The following is a 19,667-nucleotide window of genomic DNA, read 5'->3' on the forward strand; positions in this document are numbered from 1 at the left end:
TAGAAAGCTCCAGAGCAGCTACTAAAGGGACGTTGTTTTGTCAGCTATTTGCCTACAGTTCGGTAATAAATGTGAAATGAAAATTGACAAGTCTTGACACACACTCACACACACACACAGGCTGCACACTTTTACACTCAAGAACTCAGTGAGCCAAAGCAAAATTTATATTTTTATTATATTGCTAAAGCTGTCATTACACAAAAAATAACAACCTTTAACTTCCTGAAACAAACTGCATCGTAGCCTGTTGAGCTGTACAGGGACAGACGGAGAGGTCAACTCTCCTCAGGGGGGATAATCAGCTAGGAACTAAACTAGAGACCAGGTTTAATCGTACTTTCAAATCCTCACAAACTATAGACTTCTTATTCATAGGATATACTGGCAACTCTGATAGAATATATATATTTATGCTAGCAATTTAAATATGGAAATTACAGGTTGATAGTATAAGTTTTAGACAGGTGGACGGCCAAAACACAAATGAAAATATTAACATCATGAACAATATCAAGAGCTGAATGCTGAGCTTCCAGAAACATCTAAGCTGTGACATTATCTTTGCTGTGTTGAAATCAAACAGCACAGGGGTGATCTGTATGCAGGTGGTCTGTGATGCATTCCCCTGTTCAAACTATGGGTTTAATTCAGGGACAAAAAATGATATCTTTGCTTTTGTCATCCATTCTTCTGCTGTCATTCCTCCTATTGTACCTTGCTATTTCATCAATATGTAAGACACCTGTTTAAAATATAGAAACAAACTGGGTTTTCATGCTTAGATGTCTCTGGAGCACTCAGGTCAGACATGGTGGGCAGCGTGTCATTTGTTCAAACATGTTAAGATAAGATGCTCAAGAACATTTTGCTTGATATCAGTTGTATATAACTGGGGTACAAGCATTCAAATTTAAATCACCCTTGGAGACAGCTCAAGTTTGCATGTCGTTATCTCTTCCTGCAAACCTAATTTCAGGGCAGTTATCAGTCCACTCTCAGCTCAGTCGCTCCAAAATATGTGTTGAACAGAATTTTTTATTTGTACAAATGATAAATTGATGATTCAGACAAACTCATTCGGAAGAAAATGCACCGTCTTGACTGAACTGAAGTGAACTCTGCATCATGCAAATACCATTTGTCCCAAAATCTGAACCCATAATACTGATGCAGGCCTCTCTGTAATAAAACCAAAACTTGCTTAACTTTTGAAACACATTTCAGACTTGTAAAAGTCTGAGGAACACACTTGGTTGTAGCTGCTTTTCACTTTTTAAACCAGCCAGCTTTTATGCAAATTTTTAAAACGCAGTGCAATTATGCAAATGTGTGAAATATGGGACTTAAAAGAATTGTAGCAGGACGGTCGCCGACATTTCACCGGTGAAACAACACATCATTAGATAGTACATGCATGAATAGAGAAAACAACTCTATTAACTCTGATACTTTATATACGTATAAAAATAGGCTGAGGGAAAAAAAAAAGGCTTTAAAGACTTAACAGGAGAAAATAAATTAAAAACGTGTGAGTTCTTGGACTAACTTGTGTAGCTAAATAACATTTACAGTTTCATACATCTTGTAGTAGCCATGGTCTCACAGTGCTTCAACTGAAAAGCTAATTCAAATACAGACTATAAGTCAGTTTCAGCCTATAGTCTTACAACGCTGCAGTCTGAAGAAAAGCATTAAATCTCCAAATAAAAACAGAATATTTTAAACTGTACCTACAGTGATGTGTTTCTTAAATTATACAGTGGATTTTTATGTGTTTCATGTCTGTACGTACTGGACTTGTCACCTTTTGATATTGCAAAAACTCACCCGAACTGGAAATGATGGATGTAAAAACCTAATAAGTCAAAAGGAAACAAGCATGCACGCTACATGCGTTTCAAAGAAGACAAAAGAGTTCAATATAACAGCAACCAGACAGAATAACAAAACCAATATGGCGTTACAGCTTTCTAACTTTAAAACATCAAAAATATGTGTCCTCATTAACGTCTATAAAATGTTTAATAACACATATAAATTTGAATTAATGTTGAGTTTCTGACATGGCACATCTGTACTTTGACATTTATTAGTAATGTTATGAGCAGCAGGTTGAAGTATGGCTAATAAATGCTACAAAAAAGAAGGGGCTAATATATATATATAAGGGCTAATATATATAAACATAAACCACTGAGGAGTTCTACAAAGCTCAGCATGTAGATATTGCAGATTAAATGAGATTCATACTGGGGAGAAATGTTGAAAAATAAAACCAATTCACATCCAAAGGTAATGGGCTTCGACGATCATTACGTGAAATTAATAAACATCCTGTTCAAAGATGTGAAACTTAACGACTGTGGCACCGTGGAGGAGCAGAAAGAAAAACGGGGAGCGAGAAGCACCGACTGAGACGTGCAAAATTATTTACAAATCATGTAAATGCTAAAACAACTAAAACAGGACGTAACTTGTAGTGTCTCTTAATGTCACGGCATCAACCATGTGACGCTTTAGTCACACTGTAGTCTCCCAAACTCATTTGCTTTTTGAGGAGCTCTCTCTGTTGGTCACACCTCTGCCTCTGTTGTGGACAAACTGTATTTAGTTTTGACAACGCAGCACCTTTCTGCAGCCATCAGGGCGTCCCTCCAAGTAAGCAGTCAACACAAAGCAGGAGATGCCAAATGGTGCAATCAGAATCCGACCACTGGAGCCATTGCTTTCTGGTGCGTCTGAATATTGCTCTCTTGATGCTGTGAAGTACTTGCATTGGTTATTGCGCTCCTTCTGCCAAATCACTAGACAGTTAGAGCGCTTATTTGTCCAACGATGCTCTAAGTGATGAGAGTTCACACATATTACACAGCGTCTTTTTACACTGAGAGGAGGCAGACACATCGTCCTTGTCCAACCCTCGGCTTCAGGAAGAATACTGGATACATGTGTGTAAAATACGTCTTAACTGTCCTCTTATAGAAATGAACATATTGTGGTGTAATGCAAAAAACATCCTTGTGTTTTACGTTGTCATTGGGCTTGGATTTGCAAAACATTTTAGTGCTTTTCGAGGACCTGTATAAGAAACTAGGTCTTGTCCTTGTACTCGTAAAGGCTCGTATAATTACTTAACTTAAGTGGGCCTGTCATCTGCTTTAGGTCCACACCAATATTTCACCATACCTGGCTTCACAGAATTTCTGACGCATCATGAGCCAAATCAGAAAATGTCAACCTGATCAACACATATCTATATATTTCTGTACTGGATCATTATAAATGGCTTCTGCAGTGAGGGATTCTCACAGGGGAAGATTTACAGAATGAGAAACGCTACATGTAGAACAGGATACATTTCTCAGACTAGCGTAAGAGGCCTTTTGATTCTGTACACCGCCTTTCTAGCATCAATTTTTCTAAAGCCTTTAACCTCATTTACAAACACAATGAAGGGAAAGCCTCACTTCTGTGACGTGAGCTCATGTCATCATGCTATGCGTGGTGCGGAGCGGTCGTTGGTGAGGGTTCTCTTGAGCTTGACTCCCTTGCGGATAGCCACCAGCATGTTGCCCTCTAACTCTTCTCCCTCGTCTCCTCCTCCTTCCTGCCCTGTCTCGCTGTGAGGGTACTGCTGCTGCTGGTTGGGCAGGGGAACAGTGGGAGGATTGGTCGTAGCCTGACCGCTCCAGGACATCACAGGCAGCGTGCCAGTATCCTCCCCTCCTGCAAATGTTGGAGAGTCTGGGCTCTCCTCTCCTCTTCCTCCTCCCATCTCCTCTGCACTCCTGCTCCCGTTAACTGCTGCGGACATATCAGGCACCGTGGGGATTTTTACTGGGATCATAGGCGTACGAATCGGGATGGGGCCGGTGCCCACAACTGAGCCTGACCGCCGGGCGGACGGTTTTGAAGAGGGGGTGCGTCGGATTGTGGCAACCCCAGGGGTGACGATAACTGGACCGTGGCTTGTAGAATAAGAGCCAGATGGATTATGGGAGCTGGATCCAGAGTAAAATCCCTGACCTGAGCACGAGCCTGCAATGACAGAAAACAAACACATAAACCACCATGGAACATCCAGGAAGTAAAAACAAAGATTTAAGTGTACTCATCCAGTTGGGACACCATCAGTGCACTCTGTACCTGTAGGAGTAGGAGGATAAGCCCCAGTGTGGACAGGTGTGGGGGGATAGGGCCCTGGAGGGTAGGCCCCCTGTCCGTGGTAAGGAGTCTGTGTGCTGGGCAGGCCGGCTGTGGAGGCTGGCCGTTTGCTCTGGAACATGAGTCGGTAGGACTGACTGATGTCGCTGTTTCTGGGGATGGTGGACGACTTGTCAAAGTCCGAGTGCTGCTGCTCAGGCTCCTGATCTCCGGCCATTGAGAAATAGTCATAGTCTGACACTAGGAGGAACAAATTGAAGGGTTAACGATGAACAGATGGACCATGAGATGGTACATTATGAAACTAGGGGACAAAAGAGTTAAGCAGTGTACTTTAAAATGGCACCCATCTGATCCCACAGTGTTACCTTGTGATGGTATTGTGTCTTCAGAGCAGCAGGGTGTGTTGGTCTGCGTGCTGTAGCCGCTGGAACACTGAATAGAGTCTCGACTGGACCTCTGGGTGTCCAGCTCCAGACCTCTGGATAGAGCCAGAGCCAGTTCCTCATGGGCCTCAATATCACCAGCCTATGGCAATCACCCAAAGGAAAAAAAAAACATTTAGTATGTTCTAAAAGTCTCACTGTTTGGATACAGCCAGACACGATTCATTAAAGTCATTAAAATCATTAGGTGCAACTCATGAAAGTCATTAAATGGGAACATTAGTGGTGGGAGGCTCATTCATGTGGTCTAAATGCCATGACTGCAAAAACACTGGCCTGCTGGAAAGTTGAATGCGAGGTCGCCTGAAAGTTAAGCGACACAGATGGCGTTAAAAGTAGACTGACCTATGTTAATATGCTTCGTCCAGCACTGGCAAAAGTAGAATGAATCACTTATGGACTTTTGCTGGAGTACTTATGTTTTTAAACACACAGAGACAAGACAGAATGTCTAAAATCAGTATGGACCTTATAGGGTGTTAATACCACAGTCTCCCTTATTAACACCTAATAAATATGGTCTATTCTTATGTAACGAAACACAAAACTACAGGTGTTAATAGTGTCCAAATAACTCAGAATACGTTCTCCATTCTAAAGTGAGGTCTGGCTCGTAACTAATTCACTATTTGTTAATCTTTTGTAGCCCACACAGGTTCCCTATTCTTAAGTTGTCTCCTCTTCATGCTAAGTAAATCCATTATAGCACACAACTGCTGCAATTAACAGGCCCCATTCTTAAGTGATGGGTTAGCCCTTGAAGAAAATGGAGGTCTCTTGATGCACAGATTCTATTCCCATTCAGAGGTAGAAGGACAAAGTCAGAACAAGTAGAAATATCTCTTTGTTAATGGACCATTACAGAGATTTAACATATCTATTAAAATATACTGCCTTCTCACTTAAGAACAGAGAGCTATAATATGCCACTGATATGCATGCTATTAAGCAACTAGTTCTGAATGAAGGCAGGCTGTGCTTGTATGAGACGAAGGCTAAAACTGACCTTGAGAGGTGCAGCCACAGCTCTGTTCTTCTCCTCTACTGATGCTGATGTTTGTAGTGCAGCCGGAGCGGGTGCTGAGGTCGAGATGGAGGCAGGGCCTGACGACGGGCTGCTGTCATTACTCACACTACCATTACTGTCCACAACAGCTGGCATCTCCTTGTCTTTCTTCCTCCTTAGTGTGTTGACCATGGGCTGGTCATAAGGGCCTGGCTTAGCCCAGTCCTGCAGGGAAAGGCGTGTCAGCGTTCACTGTCAATACTTTCTCTGTGCTTTCTCTGATGTGGTTTTGATGAGCAGCTAAACCCCCCCCCCCCTTATTTCACTTCTCAGTTTTAAAGTCTGCAGATTTAACCAACGTCTAAACAAAGCAAACTGATGACTTATACATTCACAGCAGTAAAAAATGAACAAGGCCTGTGTGTCAAACAAACTTGGAATAACTTGATCCAAGACTGAGGTGATGAACAAACCTTCCAGCTGGGGACTCGTGATGAAGGCACCATTGGGGAGCCCAACATGCAGGGATGAGTTTGGTCTGGCAGCAAGGCTGAGGCAGGACGTGACCATGAGCGAGTGGGGCAGGAGGAGGTGGTGTGGGATGAGGGGGAAGTCGGGAAGAAGGGGAAGGCAGTGCCTGACCCTGAGCCCAAACTTCCCCCGTTGCTATGCATGTAGGGGGAACTGACCGGGCTGTAGTGGTCAAAACCATTGGACAACTGGATGTGTGCGCCGGTGGGAGGAGGGATGATAACAGAAACCGACAAAATAGAACAAACAGACAATGGGATAAATTACTGAAATGATAAACAGAGGAAAATAACAACAAAACAGACCACATCACTGAGGAAAAATCATTCAAAGGAACACGGAAATAATGAGGAATCCATATTGATCACGTCAACACACAACAAAGGAAACGATCACAAATGCCGAATGAATGAAAACATGCCGGGGAGTTTGGAGGTTCCTTCAACACTCCTTTGATAAATTAAAGTTGATGCAATGTAAGGCCAAGTTTGAAGTTTAGTATGAGGAAGCTGTAGTGCATGTACTGCTGGTACAAAGAGAGTTAAGGTTCATGGTGGGTGAGTGTGTTTCACCTTGTCAGTAGTGTGCTGAGGCGCACTAGCAGCAGCGAGAGGAGAGGGGGAGCTGCAGTCACTGTGGAGCTGCCCAGTCTCTGATACCTCAGAGGACCTGGAACTGGGACAAGGCTGGGACAGCGAGGGCAGCAACAAGCAGGCAGTGGGGGAGAGAGAGGGGGGGTGAGAAATTGAGACAGACCAAGGGGAGGGGGGGGGAATTGCAAAGACAGACATGTCAGCAGGTAGACGGAGAGAAGCAGAGAGAAGCAGTTTGTTAGAGAGCAAACTTTTCCACAGTTCTCAGCAGTTACTGAGGAGTACAGCCAAGTCACTACAGAGGCTGTGGAGAAGGTGCACTGGGAGCCATAGCAGCATTAATTGCATGGACATCAGCAGTGTTGGAGCTTTGTTAAAAGGAAGCACAAGCAAAATTCTTCTTCTTTAGGGTGTTGAACGTATCCTCACAAACTCAACATGTTTGACACATGATATTAAAAGGGATCTATTAGCCCTGGTTATTTTATTAACATTAACAGTGTGATACTTAATCCATGCCTATAGGGGAACAATCTGTTTGCATGCTGCCCTTCAGAAGGAGATTAGGAGTTGGGACAGCTACAGACTGCTAACTGCTTTATTCAGTGTTTTTCCTGGTCTGTTTGTTTTGGAGAGGAAGAGACCTCTGCAGATAATTCCACTCATGGTAAAAACCTCGTGAATGTTTGGATCTTAAATTATCAGAGAAAAAAGGTGAGCACACATTAGCAGGTGCTCGGCTAGCGGCCCATCCACGTGCCAAACAGCATCGGAGAAACACTGTTTTTTAACATGAAATAATTTAGAATCTCTCTTAAAATCTCATTCCCTTGCAACCATGGTAACTGCTTTATTCAGTGTTTTTACCAGTTTAGTTTGTTCTGTGGATAATTCTGATCATCTGCAATCCTCACCCCTACATGCTACTAAATCCCCCTAAATCTTACACACTATTACTTTAAGGTGCAAGTCCCTGTAAGTGCAGTTTAGCCATCAGACTGTCCTCTTTAAAACATAAACTACTGTAACTACACCAAGAATGAGGCAGCGAGAGGGCTGATTCCTAGGACTGTACTGTAAATGGGTCAGGTATGGACTTGCCAAACCACCTTCACTGCATCATAAAAACTTGGAGTCTAACTATACCAATGTGTTCTGGATGGGGGAACTCTGGTTGCTGGCGCGCTAACAAAATGTCAGCTAGTGCAGCCGCTTCTCACGGTTGATCTCAAACCACAAACCCCACGCAGATAATCCTCTGGACTATCACATTGATAATTATCTGAAACCCTGTGTTAGATGGTTAGATAAGACTGACAGAGCGAGACCTGCCCTTAGAGACACATTCTTAGTGGATGTAAAAGAGACTGTCGACACTGTAACATGTCATTTTACTGTGATACATTTAATGAAAATACAACACGCAGTATGCTTAAGCCAAACCACAGTCTGTCACAGCGGTCTACTCTTTAATAGCAGGATGGGGCTGACCTGTTTTGCCCTGGGCTAGAATGGAGGCAGACTAATTTCCTGAGCATTTATGCTATAATAATAGCAGCAAAATGACTTCACCATGATCACATACACTTACTGCTGCCAGTTAACTGCCTCCCATAGTGGCTAGGGAGATATGTGAGAAAAGACTTGTGCGGATTGCTGGTTTAGGGTTTTCTCTCTGTCTCTGACTACAATGACTTGTAAATCACAGAGCATATGTGGTTTTACAGTCTTGTCTCAACCATGTGTACATACTTAGAGGCAAAATTATGGTTCAGTGTGGGTAGCTGGGGTTTTTTCTTACCTTTGTTTCAGCTGGCATGGGCGAGGATGATTTGGACGATGTGTATTGGTCGTGTGATGAAGAGATGAAGCCCGAGTCGTGGGAGGAGATGCTAGAGAGCCGGGCTGGGGCCTGCTGGGGTAGCGTGGAGCTACGGTACCGATGGCGGGGGTGATGGTGGTGGAAGAGGTGGTGTGAGGAAGAGGAGGAAGAAGAGGAGGAAGGAGAATGAGAGTGAGAGCCACTGGATCCCCTGGAGTCACTACTGTTAACGCTGTTCAGACTACTGTGAAAGGGGAAGGAGTGAGGGATGAGGGGAGGACCAGAGGAAGGAGAAGTTTGGCAGTGACAGGCGGGGTGAAGAGAATCAAGTGCACCCAAAGACATGGATTGAAAAAGGAAGGTTGGGTAAGAAGGACATAAAAGGAATAAAAGGGAGGGAATGGAGGCGGGGGATTGGGGGAAGACAGGGTGGGAAACAATTAACACGGCACACCAAGATGCAGCAGGCAGTGACTGAGGCCAATCCAGTCAAAACAACAACACAAACCAACAAAGGAGGCGTAAAATCATAATGACAATAATTACAGGCAGGAAATCACAGGATTTCTTGCCTTTGGGCCAGCTTTTTGAGAATATTCAGATGAAAAGCAACAACAGCATAAACACTGGGTCTAATTACTGTTTGAAATAAGACTTGAAAGTAACAGTTTATATATCTGAAGCAGATATAAAAATAACATATTGCAAAGTCTATTCAATGAAAAATATGTACATATGTGCCAAATCATGTACAAACTTGACAATAAAATACACAAGAAGGCAAACCGCAGTTTAGGCTTATAGCACCAATCATGCACCAAAATTTGCAAAGCATCGAAATCATAAAAGCAGCTGTCTCATGATGATTTGTGAATTTAAAAAAAATCACCCATCTAAGAATCAAGAAAAAAACTTGTTGAGGACTGAAACTATTAAACTCCTCTATGGCGAATTTAAAATATTTTCAGAGCCTGAAGGCTTTTCAACATTCTCATCATAACATAAGAGGTAATTTAACATTTTGATTCAATCGTAGAAAACCCACAACCCCAAAATTGACGTTACAAGTTTTAAACAGGGGAAATGCAAAGCAATGCACCACCCAGGCATTACACTCTCTTTCTTTACACCAGAACAGTTCAGGAAAAATCATTGGGAGGCGCACAAAAAGCAGGGAGGACAGACGGTAGAAGACATGGTCTGAACAGCTACAAAACAAAAAGTCTGTTTTTTTTGGTCCAATTTTAAAAATTCTCCAACATGTAATCCTTAGTTGTTTTTATACATTTATCTGTCTGCCTTTTCTTTGACAATGTAGTCCACTTCAACTGCAATTGTCAGTGAACTGAACTAATGAGCTACTATCACTAACAAAGAGGAAATGAAGCAGAGGTACAAAGAAACTGAGATAAAGAATTTGCAAACTACTCCAGCTCATACTGACCACTGGGTGGCAGACATAGACTGGGCAAGTTTTCTTCCATGTCCTCGTTCCCTTCTGCATTACACACTGATATAAGCTGTCTCCACAACCACTAAAAGGGTCTACAGGACAGATTTCCAGACCTCTGTACATCATGTGTGTATACATGTCATGCTATAATGTAATCTTTAACTTGACCAGATGTAGATATTGAATGGAGCTTCATCTCCTCATTCCTTAGGTCTTGGAAATGGTTGATGAAAATAACCGGAGTTATTTCATTTTCAACATCATTTTGAAGCACACTGGAGCACAAAAAGCCTTCATGGGTACAGTAGGTAACAGTGTATTTGAAAAAAAGAAAGAAAAAGCCTCTCTTTAATTTATTATGGCTATGCGTGCCTACCTGCACATGCTAGACTTCCTGGACATAGTGGTGCTGGGGGATGAGGGTGGCGTTTGATATGACCAACCGTAATCTGAGCTCTTCAGGTCCAGGATCACCTGAGAGGGAGGAAAATATCGGTCATACTTATTAGTCGTACTTGTCATGAGGAACAGCACTTAACAAAGCTATATTAAATCCAAGCAACCCCTTACAAAAAAGGTCATGCAGGACTAAAAGGGTTTGTATTGTGACAGTGAGATGAAGGTCAGTTGTTTTCACACCAGCTGTTTCATCATTGATATTTTCCTCACCTGTTCACTAGCAGGGGGAAGCTTGTGTGGGTCAGAGGTCAGGGCTTTGAGGTCATCAGAGATTGCCTGGAGATGGGTGACCTCTCCCAACATGGAAATCTCCTCATCCTAAAAGAATATGTGGCAGGGAGAGAGAACATGTTTGTAGAAGGTAGAAAGAAGAGAAAGATTAAGTTGAATGTATGAAATTTCACCTTTTCAGTCTGTGGGATTAAAACAAAGACACTGGAATGACGTAACTTTCTGTTGTTCCCTGAGTGCTTTCCGAAGGCTCATTTCTCTCCTTATCCCCTGCTGTACTTACCACTACAGGCCGCAGCATGGCTACGAAGCAGCAGAACCTCTGCCTGTCCTCTATGAGAGCCTTCCTCAGGGCCTGCTTCTCTGTCTCTTCCAGCAGAATGTATTTATCGCTGACATCCTGCATGGCGCTGTCCAACTGGGGTTGGATATCACCACGACCTTGGAAACAAAATGGACACATAAAAAAGAATATACACATCATTACAGGGAAACCACACAAGGGAACACGACCTGTCTATTTACTACTTCACAGCGTACTGAGATACATTTCACCACTACACCTGACAATATTCTCCATCTTTCTTCCTTCACAACACAAACACTAAAAAGAATAGAGTTATGTGTAACATGCACGAATATTCACAAACGATATGATCATGTAGCAATGAGAGAACATTTGGTGTGGCCTGGACTGTTACTACTGCTCTACATGTTAATCTTTTCATTGTAAACATTGCTATCTTCACTGCGAGCATTTGAATTTCCCCACGACTTTTTGGCTATCACCTCCACATGAAGGGCCACTTTTGTCATGAAGTGCTTCCTGTCTCTTGTTCAGAGGTGGCAGGGAGGTTATCTACTTTCGACTAATCTGTTATTCTTCTTGAACTTCAATCCATTATGCCGAGATAGCCAAAAGTGAGAACCTCTTTTTGACTATCTCTCAACCTATGCTTTGTCAAACAATTACATTTCCAGAGTTTTTATAGACGGACATTGGATTCAGGTCTTTCTCAAAGGCCATCTGGTCCATGTGCTGTCATTATGCATATGTAAATCCAGGAATGTCTACGGGCAATTACAGCCCCAAGGTTATCCTGTTGTTCAGCACCGTGTGCATCTTTGTGCTGCACGTATATAGGTGTGTAGGGTTAGATGCATTTCTGTGGGTGAGTGTACAATTTTAAGATTGGATACCCTGAAGCCAAATCAAGCCCTCTTGAGTTCTCTTAGGAGGCAGGAAGGTTGGCGATTGCCCAAGATGACATACAGTGGGCCTCAAAGGCATTATCTAACCACTTGAACTACACTTACACACACATGTATACACACACAGTCTTGACTTTCATACATCAAGGTTAAACCCACAGTGAGCAACTCTGTGGTCTGTCTGTCTGCTCTCGTGTCTTGGGAAAGATAAACTGGCGTCTTTTGTCGACATTTGACGTGCGGCCCTATATCATGCAAATCAGTAGTAAAGAAACACAGATAGAGTTACGCAGGCAAATCAACTTCACCTCAAATGTAAAACATAAGGATGTGCGTCTTATCTTGAGGACAAACCAACAGCTCTTTCCTCTCTAATGTGTCAGTATACATTATGTATGATGCAGGATGTGGGAAGCTGTTTCCACTGCTTTATCTCCCCATCAGTCGACTTGACCACAATTAAAGTGACAATAAACAATGGCTTCAAGCACACACATAAATACTGAGTTGACACAAAAGCACCACATGGAAACTCTTCCTGTCATTATGCAACCGCTAGCATTGCAACAGTTGACATTACTGAGAACTGACTAAATGTTTTAATCACTTAAGTTCCTTTAAGATTGTGTTTGTACACAAAGGGAGAATGTGCAATCACACTGAACTGCTTTTTTCATTCTACTTTTCACAAACTTTTCAAGTATGCCTCGAAATTCTCAGAACTTGATAGTTGTTGACAAATTGAGTTTCCATATAGAGGGAATCCATCTACCAAGCTTGGTTTGGTGGCTGTAACGCTAAGAAGAATGTGAGTTATGTGTGTGTTTATGGGAGTTTCTACTCTATTACCCTATGGAGACCATGATGGAGTAGATGGACCGTACAAAGTCCAAATTGCGGTATATATTTTCGTCTCATATAGATCCAAAGACCATTTTTTTAACAGATGAGTATACGATTACATTGTACAAGGTTTTGTGGAGAACTGGCTGTATGACTGAACCTGAGAGGGCTAGACAGGCCTCACTCATTAGTCTGGTTTCCACTGCAGGACCAAACTCATTATTATTCACTTTCCTCCAGGCAAAATTAGTCTCTTTCCATCTTGTTGCCAAGGAAATTATTAGTAAGCTAGGCTGACATTTCAAATAATGTTTTAATCACTAGTTATAAACAGCTGGTCGATCGTTATTGAAAATTAATGCAAAAAATCATTATAAAGAACATCTATTAAAGTAAAATGGCACTGGGGCTTTATGGAACAACGCCATGGTAACGAAATATGCTTTGAGTGAGTATAGGCTCTGTTGTGATGCTCTGAGATACACGTTAATGTGACAATTAGAAATATTCCTGTCACATCACAACTTTGTTTTCAATAAACTTTAGGCCTCAGTCGGCCTAAATGTGGTGTCTCCTTGGCATCCACTTAAACGAGGGAGCACGCTGTATTCTGGTTTTCTCCCACTAGTTCAAGTCTTGGCAGGCTGTATTCTCAACATAACCGCAGTGGGTTTGGAAAGACGCTGCTGAAAGTTGAGGCACTTTGTCTGAGACGGGTGGAAAGCCAAATATTTTTTTTGTTGCTGTTTTGGTAGTGCCCGAGAGTATCTTGAGTAACGCTTAACATTATCACAAACAGTGTCACACCACTTCCTTGTGAACTTCTGTTAAAGGCTGACCGATCAAGAAACACTTTATCCCTTCACTTACTTAATTACGTGAGAAAGTTTGACTCTTGTCCGCAAATGCAAACAAACTGAGTCATTGATATTTGAGTGGAGCCCTTTAAAGTGAATCACGAGGCCATCAATTCTAAATATGCGTACGCTCATGATACTAGCTCATGTGGAAACTGACCCATAAAGGGTAAACAGTATGAACTACTATCAACTAACCACATATAGACTGAAAAATATCTTTAATATCCAACCAAAAGCCATTATCGTTACTCAATCAGCTTGAGACAGACATCAGTGTTGATGTAAAAGACATAATTGCAGGGATTGGAGTACATAAACACACATACACAGACACAGGGACACACATGTGTGCGGAGACAATGCAGGCACATCCTGGCACGAGTTGTCAACTTGTGGTAAGCAAAGAGGTTGTTAGTGCTGAATGGAACACATTGGCCTGTGCCATAACTTGAGCATCTGTGCTTGTGCAACTATGTGAATGACGAGGCCCTGATTGCTACTTCCTCTTTCTCTTCAACCACAGACAAACACTGAGGTTCACTGAAGGTCAATGGGTACTGACTGCATAGTAAACAAATCCGCCCTGAAAGTTATTTCACAAGCCGCTCAGTGCTTAATTAAGGACTAGTGCTTAACTAGTGCTTGTGACACGTAGTGAGGACTGCTTTTTTTGGATTCCCTCCCTGAGGATGACTAAGTGATGATACTGTAGATGTCATGTTGGCGTGTCTTGAATGAACCAACGCATTGTCTCCAAGATATGGCACCACCAAAACACACACCCTATTGTACACTTTACCTGTCAGTTCAGATAAGTGACATCATTTTGTTAGGTAGACTTTGTAGGTTAATTAGATTGGTAGCTAATTTGCTCATTGTCACTTCAAACACAACAGCCGGGTCAGTGAGGACGAGAAGTGCTGTTGTGTGTAAACAAAAAACCTTACAGCAAAACAGAGTTTCCTTCTATTAGATTTGCTGTGTTGTACGCTCTATTAAAGTCTTACTGATATTCTACAGTTGTTTTTACCAAACTCAACTTACCAGAAGTTCAGTGACTAAGCCGTGATAAATATGGTGAGGGTCCGCACAGTCTGCACACATGTAGACACATGTGCACACACTCACACACATGGAAATGAGATTAGCTTCTTCAGCCTTCACATGACCAATGATTACATTAGGTTGCAGTCACAGGCTGTTACTTAGCACGGCTGGGGTCGCAGGTCAGGAAAACACCCTCACAAGACACATATCAAACATGAGATATACACTCACCAACACACGCAGACAGATGTTATTTCTCTACTCTTCTTTTGAGTAGTGTGACTAACACTAGTAGCCTATTCCTGAACTTGATGAAATGTTTGTGAGTATTTCTGCGGTGCAGAGTTCACAGAGTTTTAGGGTGGAACAGGTGCAGCTGGATAAAGTTAGGTGGGAGTATGTTCACTCAAGTGGAGAAGTCCTAAAATGGGTGAATAAGAGATGGCTGCCAAAAAAATGAAATTATTTTCCAATTTATAGAAAACAAGGGTGGTAATATCTTTTAATGTCCTATTTGTCAGCAACAATCTAATGCTTGCTTCCTGCAATAAAGCATCAACCGATGTCACACTGGTTGCTGTAGGCTTGTATTGACTTTCCATTTACAATTCTTCAGCGTGGACAGGTTGTAGTGAAAGGAAAGATAATCTAAAAGCATTTAAAGCATTACTTCTGAAGTCAAGTTTGAAGTTTTGTTCTGACAACACTACACTTGTTTTTCTTTTCATCACTAGGTGGCTTGTTAAAGATGAGGTGCATGTGTGTGTGAGTAGAGCAAAGGGACAGAAACTTGCCAGCATGGACCACACTTAAGGCGGACAACACAGAGCTGATTAAAAAAAAAAAAAAAGACAGACAGCTAGTAGAAATTAAGCTACAGGACTGGACCAGTAAAGCAGAAGGAGCCACCCACTGGACCACTTAGCACCTGAGTGTATCTAAAGTCAACTGAGGCCTCCACTTCACCTCCTTTCCTCTCTTTCTTCTTCAGGCCACAGCATCTTTTTACTGTGACACTGGTTCAGTGAAGAAATTCTTTTTTTCTAATTCCACCCTCGAGTGGGTCGGAGCAAAGGCTCAGTTATGGAGCACACCTCTGCTCCTTGTTTAATTTCCTTTTCAAGAACACTTCATTACTTCAGCTGCTTCACAACATGGAGCCTTTGACCCAGAACTACAGACAGTGGGTGAGAGGAACCGTAAGAAAACAGAGGAGAGGATGTGGAAGAGGCAGTAAAAAAGATGGACCCTCTTAATGTGCCAATGTGGAGTGGTAAGTATAGACTGTAAACAACAGCTGCCATGTCGGTGGAGAGGAATCAAGCATGCCAATACTTAGCAGCATCCAAACATATTTGATCTTTGCATAAAACTCCGTATCTATGGTGGCTTCTTCACAATGCAACCAATATGCTTGATTAAACATTATAGCGTAAGCAACAACCTGGACAGTGTGTCTATTCCACAAACTGACTTACCTAGATTATCAGCTGCAGTGCAGCATAAGGAGTAGGATGGTATCAGAACCACATGGGGAAAGGAAAAGGGGAAAAAGATCCAAGTCAACTGAAAGAGTGCCAGCACTTAACACTAATGCATCACCTAAAGGTGCAGTCTTGTGTGTCTGGATGCTCATTTAAGTATCGCAGGACTTTAAAGCAGTTGCAGTAACTACCAGTTACATTACTTGCCACTTTGACAATTAAATAAATGCCAAATATCATCAGGTTTTGTTTTCTACAGATGACATCATCTGATAAACAGTATCCTAAACAAATGGTGTATCAATATCAACAAACAAATGAAAAAATCTGAAAAATGGCATCAGGGTTATTGTTTCTTTCCTAACTGGTACACTGGTCCATTGATCAGTGAATTTAGATTTCACAATGTCTTTCAAAAGAATCGAAATTTGCTGGACAAGTTTAGTAAATCAAAGCAAAATGGGGGGCAACATGACAGCAATGCTAGTGCTAACAAATTGTGTGGTCCATCTTAAGCTTATGCCAGCAGTGTTAACGATTGTCAAAGTCATGCAAACAGCTGAAGGGCAATGACACAAGTCTTACACAACAGTATTAGTAAAGATTACTATTAAAATCTACTGCGTAGTAGGAGTAAGAAGAACCCCTGCCCTGTTTGTTTTACTTTTTCCTGACCTGAACATCTGTTGACTTTAGGAATGTGAGGCATCCACTGAATCAAACCTGAAACGATCAACATCCCTACACATACTGGAAGCATATTCATCCAATTCCTTTTTTGCGCATGTCATTTTTACTCTAGGTAGGTGAATGCGTATGTAGAGCCCGAGCCAAGAGAACTGCAGAGGGAGAAAGCCCCTGCCCTCTCAGAGACTGTTTACCAAGTAAGGTAATGTTTAGCCTTACTAGATCTGCACAAGTCTAATCAGTAAGGACAAACTTCTCCTATACACATCAGTGCTGTCTTATGAAAACCTCATATATACAATTTGGATGTTTTCCAATAAAACATGGTATTTTCCTTCACAAGTTGTTACTACGGCTTAACCTTTTTATGATTTCAATAATCAGATGTATCTATTAGTCCTTGCAGATAGAGGTCTTAAATCCAGTACAGCAAATCAAACTAAACTAAAATATTCCCAAAGCACAGGTGCACATCGTTTAAGTAAAACCAATTTTCACCAATAGATGAGTTGCTGTTTTTCTTTCTTCTGTCCTGATCTACACTTCTTGACACAGCATGCTGACCAAAGATTTCTAAATTTAGCTGCATCGGTGTCCAAAAACCCCCCAGAAAACCCAGATGATTGATAATTCTCATAGAGGTCAATAAAAACCACATTTTCCTGTGGGCTGGCTTGTGATGGCATATATGGGAAAAGTACTGACTGAGAATTTCATGAAGCCAAGCCTTTTTTTTTACTTTGCTTAAGCTATATGTATACAGCTTATCTTTTAGCATGAGGGGCATAAAAGAATCATGTTTCATGCTTTTGATTACGTTGCACACTGATAGAGGATAACAAAAACTTGTTCTTGTTTGCTTGTACACGAACTGAATCTGAAGACATTCTCTGACAGACAATTGACATGGTTATATTTACTGAGTTTAGCAGACAATGCTCATTAAGAATGAATACTTTGCTAGTTTTAGTCCTGCACAATAAAGATAATAAATCTACTGTATATTGTGTAGTATGACGTTGTTCTGGTTTTCATACTATGTAGTCAAGATTTTACTAGTACAAGATTTAGTTCAAGATTGTTGGCACAAGATTTGTCTCCACTATTATCCGATATAATGTATTTAGCAGTTATTTTGTTAATTAAAATAAAAAATGTTGGCATTTTTTTACCTTTCTTTGCTTTCTTCTGAAGTTTCAATGTGTCCGAGGACTTCTTCTTTATTTCTTGCCGGGCTCTTTTATACTCTGGTTCAGATGGACAAGGGAAAAAACGTAAATGACTGTGTGAAAACTTGGTGTTGACGTTCAGTTTTTATACACTTAGTCATAATTTGTGGGACAGTAAACAACAAAACAAAAATGGTACAACAACCTAAATGTCAACCTATGCTTAAAGTCATTGTGTGTATTCACACTGACATGAATAACGAGTTTATGATCAGGTTTTTTGGAGTACCTTGTTTATGTTTTGAGCATGTAAACACCATATCCCATTTTAAAAACCTGGATAAGCCCATTCAACCCGTTAACGAGGAACCAGGATACTGGTGCATACAAACATTTAATCAAGGCAATTGAGAGCTGCTGAGTACCTGAACAGGTGCGGCATTAGCCAAGTGACGTAACAAAAATACAAGAAAATGGCAGCTGTGAGAGCATCTCACTTCTGGAGCAATGAAGAAAGTGGGTTTTGTCTTTCAGTAATGAGAGAGCCTGCAAATCTTCATCCATTGCTCCCTGTCCTATACACTGTGACAGTGACAGGCTGGCATCAGTGTGGAGAACAGTGATATAAGAGTGGTGTGGCTGCTTTCAGGAATATCGTTAGATAAGTGAGAGACAGAGAGAGACGCGGATGTGCTCATAGCAGGCAGGTGTTGGCAATCGGAGCCTAACAGAAATTAGCAGCTAGGTTGCAAAGTGATAGCAACTGTACAGTGTAGTGTTTAGTATTTCCTGTCACTCTCATCTCCCATTGCTGGTTTGTTTTTCCAAACATCAGGGCACCTGTGCTAATAAACTTATGTAATCAGTAACCAGATCACTAGTATTGTTCCTGTATACAGGGCATATAAATAGCCTGATTTCTCTGTGCTTATGCAAACATCATATCCTGAGTTGGATCATAACCAGAATAAGGTTCATAAACGGGTTATTCATGTCCATGCAAACACCTTCATAATAATAATAATAATAAAACAATAATAACGGTTGGGGATGTATCACAAAGTCAAATGAATATCTGGATCAGCAAGTTATAGTTATGTATGTGTTCACATTTGTTTGTCTTACCTTTAGCATGGTCCTTGTCCAACGTGTTGACTCCTCTTTTCCACTCCTCCATCTGTTCTTGTAAAGGGTTGATCAGACCCTCCAGGAAGCCCCTGCAAAACACCAGGATAATTACTTTTTTTTTTTTTTTGTAGAGGTTATTTTTAGGGCTTTTTGCCTTTGTTATATTGCAGCTGGAGAGAGACGGGAAAGTTGAGATAGGGAGGGGTAATGACACGCAGCAATGGCCTGATTAGTTAAACCTTTAATAAGCAGATATTTAAGACTAACCTTTTCACTCCTGGAATTCATCTAAAACACCAACTCCTTGGGTTTGATGTGTATGCAAAATATGTTTTAATCACCAATTATATGGCTGAGCAACCTTATTTTTTAAATGTAAAATACCAGAGCTGCTCTGCAGGGTTTGTCAGTATATCTGTCATCTGATTAGACAGTCGCAGACAGACTGTCAGACATATAAATATCTAGGTCTGGTTTGCCTGTCTGTACGGTCTTGTCTGTCAATCATTAACAGGCAGAGAGAAAGGGA

General features: G+C 41.5%; 1 protein-coding gene across 8 annotated transcripts in view; it reads right to left on the reverse strand.

Annotated features, from left to right (window-relative positions):
- Window positions 1-159: 159 nt before the first annotated feature.
- The window catches only part of LOC126392534 (protein MTSS 1-like), a 54,519-nt gene continuing 35,011 nt past the window's right edge, over window positions 160-19,667 (reverse strand). For 2 of the 8 annotated variants that reach the window (XM_050047972.1, XM_050047980.1), the window contains 13 exons: window positions 19,136-19,227; window positions 18,014-18,088; window positions 16,149-16,160; window positions 10,992-11,149; window positions 10,688-10,795; window positions 10,395-10,492; window positions 8,545-8,809; window positions 6,723-6,836; window positions 6,093-6,338; window positions 5,620-5,844; window positions 4,536-4,695; window positions 4,150-4,407; window positions 160-4,041 (listed from right to left, as the gene is read on the reverse strand). In XM_050047972.1, the coding sequence (XP_049903929.1) occupies window positions 3,494-4,041; window positions 4,150-4,407; window positions 4,536-4,695; window positions 5,620-5,844; window positions 6,093-6,338; window positions 6,723-6,836; window positions 8,545-8,809; window positions 10,395-10,492; window positions 10,688-10,795; window positions 10,992-11,149; window positions 16,149-16,160; window positions 18,014-18,088; window positions 19,136-19,227 (2,359 nt within the window). In that variant the 3' untranslated portion in view covers window positions 160-3,493. The remainder of the gene's footprint in view (window positions 4,042-4,149; window positions 4,408-4,535; window positions 4,696-5,619; window positions 5,845-6,092; window positions 6,339-6,722; window positions 6,837-8,544; window positions 8,810-10,394; window positions 10,493-10,687; window positions 10,796-10,991; window positions 11,150-16,148; window positions 16,161-18,013; window positions 18,089-19,135; window positions 19,228-19,667) is intronic. The other 6 variants (XM_050047978.1, XM_050047973.1, XM_050047979.1 and 3 more) reach the window with 6 other exon arrangements.

The sequence above is a fragment of the Epinephelus moara genome, chromosome 6 (genome assembly GCF_006386435.1).
Source record: "Epinephelus moara isolate mb chromosome 6, YSFRI_EMoa_1.0, whole genome shotgun sequence".
NCBI classification, from domain to species: domain Eukaryota; kingdom Metazoa; phylum Chordata; class Actinopteri; order Perciformes; family Serranidae; genus Epinephelus; species Epinephelus moara.